Below are 5,524 nucleotides of genomic sequence, written 5' to 3' on the forward strand. Positions count from 1 at the left end.
AGCGATGTCCGCGGCGTCCTCGCGGCGTCTTCAGACATCGCGCGATCTGTGCCCTCGCTTGTGGCAGCTACGCCATGCTATAGAACGAGGATGTTCGACAAATGTTGTTTACGCGCGGCAATTGATTATTGATATGTTTGCACACCTCCACCCTGGCAGCCGTCACCCACGGCCATCCCGCAGCACTCACAGCAGCAGCCGGGCAGCACCACCCTTTCTTCTACTCAAGGCGCGCGGCGCCCCGCGGCCATTGCCGTTGCGGCTGGGCGCCCATCAGCAGCGACTCAATGGCTATGCAGCTGCGGCCCCGCATCGGCCCCGCGGCACACAGCGGTCTCCCTGTGCGGCTGACGTGGCGCGCCGGGGTGCAGCCGCGGGCACGCCGTACCCTGCCGGTGGCCGCCGCGGCCGCCGCCCCCACCCAGCCAGATGAGAAGCTTTACACTGCCAAACAGCCGCCGGCCGCGTGGCTGGGTCCTGTGCAGGCGGCGCGATACGCCGGTGAGCACGCGCGCGCTGCAGCATCGAAGACTGCTCGTCATTGACTCCCCTTTACTTCATGCCCCGACGCGCCGTTGCGCTGTATCGGTGCCACTCTCCGCCTCACCTCCACTCACCGGAGCCTCAATCTCGCGACCCCCCAGACGCACAGCGCCTCCCACCCCCCACCGGGCCTCGCCACTGTATGTGAATGCACACACAGGCCCGACCGGCCGCGGCCTCGAGGCGGCGAGGACCATGGCAGGCGGAGAGCTGCTGCTGGTGTCTGAGCCACTAGCGCTCGTGGAGCAGGCGGGCGGCGACGACGAGGATGAGGCAGAGAGCCGCGATAGCGGCGGCCGCGACGGCGCTGCGGGCGCGGCGACGCGGCCGGAGGCGCGCGGCGGGGGCGAGGAGGGCGAGGAAGAGGAGGGGGCCGAGGAGGGCGGCGGCGGCGGCGGCGAGGGGGCGGCGTACGTGCCGACCGACGCGGACGTGGACGCGATGGTGGCGCAGCTGCAGGGGCGCCGGGATGCGCGCGCCGAGGTGGGGCGGGCGGCCCGCGCGGCCCGGCGGGCGCGGGAGGGCGTTGTCTGTATCAGTCGCAATGCAATGGGAGGGTGCAGGCTGGACGAACTAGGGAGGCAGATGACGCGCGCTCGCACCCCCAACGGCTCGCCCCGCCCCCTTCCGGCCCCGCACCCAGCACGCGTGCCCCCCGAACGCGTGCCGATACGACCCCACCCCTGGCCCCCCCCGCGGCCCCCCTCCCCCCATGTAATCAGGGCTGGCTGTCAGCCCTGGATGACGGCACGCCCGAGCGCGCCTCGCAGCTTCCAGATTTCCGGGCCCTCGCCTCCGCCTCTTCCGACCCCCCGCCGGAAGGCGAACGGGCGGACGAGGATCCGGATCTCTGGGACCCGGATCTCCTGGCGGACCTGGTGGATCTGAATTATACGTGCGGGCGCGAGGACGGCGCGCTCTCCGCGCTGCGGGGCGCGCCGCAGCGCGACTTGGTGGGGCTGTGGCCGGAGGCGGCGCTGCTCAACCACAGCTGCGCCCCCAACACCGCGAGCCTGATTCTGGAGGTGTGAGGCGCGGCATGGGCTTGCAAGTATCAGGGAGGGGGAAGGGGCAGCGGTTTCGCCCGGTGGGGGCGAGGGCGGCGCAGTTGCCCAGTGGAGGTGGGGGCGGTGCTTCCCCCGGGCCGCACTTCCGGCTGTTATGAATTTGTCGGGCCGCTTGGAGGAGGCATGCATCTGCATAAATGCGCCTCGGGCAACGCGCCTGTGCACAACAAAAGAGCAACCCCCTGCGTGCCCTCGGCAAGGCGCCGCCCCGGTTTCACCCCTAGCCCCCTCGCCCCCGCCGCCGCCGGCGGGACGCTGTCGCAATCCTTTCGGGCCGCCCTGCTGCTCACCATCAGGGCCGCCTGCTGGTGCGGGCGTCGCGGCCGGTCGGCAAGCAGGTCGAGGTCACCACCTCTTACCTGGCCGGCCCGCTGCTGCTGGCGCCGCTGCAGCAGCGGCAGGCGGCGCTGCGCGACGCGCGCGGGTTTGCTTGCAGGTGCGCGGCGTGGTGATACCGGACGGGCCGGCAGGCGGGCGCTCAAACGTGCACATGGGATCACTGCAAGCAATGATACATGCTGAACAAGGTGGACAACGCACACGGGAACAAGGAGCAGCATCTCAACAGGAGCCCCCAGCCGGTGCCTGCAGGTCTGCCTGCCTTCAACAGCAGCCCTGGCAGCACTGATGGTAGTCCCCTCATGAGCGCCCCCTCATCCTGACACTCAACAAGGCGCATGCCTGCACACGCGACACTCGCAAGCTACATGCTACAACGCCCGCGAGCCCTCCGCCGCACTCACGCCTGACATCCCAGCACGCCCCCATACTCACACGAATGCGGTACGCGTCCATTATCCCAGGTGCGTGCGCTGCCGTGACGAGGCGCGCCAGGACCCCAACCTCCTGCAGCTGGTGGATGATGTCATCGACGCGTGCGGGTGCGGCGGCCTCTCGCAATTCCAGCGCGAGCGCCGCGGGCTCGCCGCATCAGCCGGGGCGAATGAGCCGCCGCGCATGCAATGCACACGCTAGTAGGGAATGCAGCCGGTCGGCCTGGTGGTAAGCACGCGTCAACGGGGCTGTCGCAGCACATATCTTGAGCCGCGCGCACCCTGCTTCACTGGAAATTCTGCCCAGGGGCTTGGAGGCTGACCTGGCGGATGCGGTTGTGGCCGGCCGCGAGGCCGAGGTGGCCAGCATACGCGACCAGCTGGCGGCGTTCATTGAGGTCGTGGATGCGGCCTTCAACAAGCTGGCGCTGCCGCAGAGGAGCCAGATCTACATCCAGGTGGGCGCCGGTGACGCCAGGTGACGGCGGGTGACAACAGGTGACGACGGGTAACATCAGGCTGCGCAGGCGCCGCCAGTAAATACGCTCGGCTGTTGGCATGGGGTTGTCGCCGCACCCTGGGCGGCGCCGTGACGGTGCAGCGCGACGGAAAGGAACGGGACTAGGCAGTAAACGGGTACCCTTGCACTCGCAGACACACAAATCCTCGCGCCCAGCTCTGTGAGCCTCCTGGGCCGCGCAAAGAGAACAGTTCTCTTCCATCCACATGCGCGTGCGCGCTCCTCTGAAGCTCGCGCGCCCCCATACGGCGCACACCAGGCCTCCCTGTTCAGGCTGTACGAGCTGGCGGCCCTCGCCACCGCGGCCGCGGGGGAGGAGCAGCCGCGCCTGCTGGAGCTGCTGGCGGCGCTGTCGGGGGAAGTGGCACCTGGAGGGGAGGAGCACGTGTACTGGGCGCGCCGCTACAGGTGAGCTGGGCGCCGCTCCCGGCCGGCTGTTGCTGGTTTTCTCAGGCACTTTTGCCCCTAATATGGATGATCCCACTTGGTCAGTCACTAGTACGTTCGGCCCTTTGTTGCGTGGCACACGTGTGCCAGGGGGTTTGTCGGTGCGGCCGTCGCTGCTGCCTGGGAATGCGTGTGCTGATGCATGAGACTGGCCCGCTCGGTGCGGCGGCAGAAGGGATTCACAGCCAGCGTGTTTCGCGAGCGCGGCGCCAAGCGAGATTGCTGTGCCCGGCAGCCCGGCAGCGCCCGGCTCACGACTGCGTGCGCGATGTTCGCACACGGCAGGACCATCGTCGAGGAGACAGAGGGCGATGACGGGCGGCTCGACGGCTCCCTGCGCCAAGCGGACCAGGCCTGCTTCGCCGCCCACGTGGCGCGGTATGGCCAGCTGTCTCGGCCGCTGTACCGCCGGCTGATGCAGGCTGCTGAGCTGGCGGAGGCGGGCAGCGAGGAGGAGTGGGAGGACGAGTGAGGGCGCGTCACTGCAGTGGGTGATACTGCGTGGGCGGCGAGCAGTGAGTGCAGCGGCCCCAAGGCTTAGTGTGCATGCGTGCGGTGCGCATGCACACGGTCATAATCGTGTGTCACAAGCGCGCATGTGCACTGAGTACGTTCGCGGGCGGAATTTTCCACAGACAGCACTGCCCAGCCGCAGCCATGCAAATGGCCTCTAGGTTCCTGCCCCTTTCCATCGTGAATGTAATTTTCAAATACCCCCCTGTTGCGAGTTGATGGTGACCCAGCCTTCTGGGTGGGCAAGGGCAATGGTTGACGCAACGGCGCGACTCATCGTGACGGCGACAGGCGCCCTCGCTCGCAGAAAGTGGGGGGAATGTGGGCGACACCGCGACAATTGCATACGTTCCCTACTTCGTTGTTGTTCGTATACTCACTATTTTTCTAAAACCTCGCATCTAAACGCTTGGCACCGGACAACACGTAGAAAGCCGCCCAAAGGCAGGTCGCAGCAGCTCGAGCACGATGATGGCAACACTTCCGGCAGGCTTGTCCCCCAAGCGGCAAGAGTCTGCGACACTCAACGCGATGCTGTACTTACTGGTGAGGCCTGCCTCATGACCCATGCCGTGGCTGGCTGCCCGACACGAGCCGGAGCTGGGTTCGTTCACAACGGGGTTCGTTCGCCTCGCCCCCTCGTTTCATAGGAAGCGAAGACACTCAAGGATGATGGCTCGGCGAGCACACCAGTACCGCCACAGGCGTTGGGCACTTGGGATGCCAGCCGGCGCACCGTCATAAAGCACGAGCAACCAAGGGCGCCCCGCGGCGCGCTGGAGGAGTGGGCTGAGCAGCGGACGACGCTGGCGGTGCAGCCTATACCAATGGGCGCAGATCCGGCAGCGGAGGGCGGCGGGCCGGCCGGGACCCGCGCGCCGGCGGCGGGGGGCAGCCAGCGCGGCCCCGCACGCCGGCAGGCCAGCCGGCTGTCCGTCGCCATCCCGGCGGCAGAGGTGGCGCCCAGCGCTCCAGTCACGTGCCCAACCCCGACGCCTGCAGGTATAAGGGGCCAAGTGTCTTGTTTGATGGGCGTTGGGGCACGAAGGGACCCGCGTTTCCAGCCCGCTCACACGCCTGCAAGGGGAGCCAGCGGCGGCGCACGCAGGGACTCGCCGCTCAAGAGCCCCGCGGCGTTGAGTTGCTTGGGAAAAGCCTCTTAAATGATTCAAACGCTCCGCATTGCAGTGGACGGTGCTCTGGCCAGCCTGCGCAAGGTATGGTCGGCGCGCCTTGACCAGGAACTCTGGGTCAAGTCGGCCGCCGCCGCAGCCACCGCCGGCCGCCCCGGCCTGTCGCCCCTTGTATCGCCGCAGCAGCCGCCCCCGCAGGCGCCTCTTGACGCTGGCAGCGCCGCAGCAGATGCGGCCGCCGCCGCCGCCGCGCCGCCAATGAGTGGGGCGGGGGCGCCGGCGGCGCGCGTTCTCAGGTGGTCTGTAAACACAGGCGGCGCCGCCCCGGCGGCGCCGGCGGCGCAGGGCGGCGCGCCGCTGATTGCGGAGATTGCTCGCACAGGCAGTGACGGGAGCGGCAGCAGCCCCGCTGGCAATCCAGGCTTGGACGGCGGCCCCGCGGCCCGCGCGGCCACCGCGGGGCGGCGGCGCAAGACGGCCAGCGCGGCGGCCTCGGCAGCGGCACGCGCGCCCGAGTCCCCGGCCGCC

At 68.8% G+C, this 5,524-nt stretch overlaps 1 protein-coding gene across 1 annotated transcript; it reads left to right on the plus strand.

Annotated features, from left to right (window-relative positions):
- Positions 1-293: 293 nt before the first annotated feature.
- Positions 294-3,822, plus strand: MNEG_8652 (histone methyltransferase; the record flags this gene model as incomplete). Its single annotated transcript, XM_014042873.1, has 8 exons — positions 294-501; positions 704-1,026; positions 1,266-1,568; positions 1,907-2,046; positions 2,414-2,491; positions 2,691-2,841; positions 3,163-3,311; positions 3,636-3,822. 8 exons carry the CDS (start codon positions 294-296, stop codon positions 3,820-3,822), a joined length of 1,539 nt encoding a protein of 512 aa, XP_013898327.1.
- Between the last annotated feature and the right edge of the window lie 1,702 nt (positions 3,823-5,524).

The sequence above is a fragment of the Monoraphidium neglectum genome (assembly GCF_000611645.1).
Source record: "Monoraphidium neglectum strain SAG 48.87 unplaced genomic scaffold scaffold01666, whole genome shotgun sequence".
Taxonomy (NCBI): Eukaryota; Viridiplantae; Chlorophyta; class Chlorophyceae; order Sphaeropleales; family Selenastraceae; genus Monoraphidium; species Monoraphidium neglectum.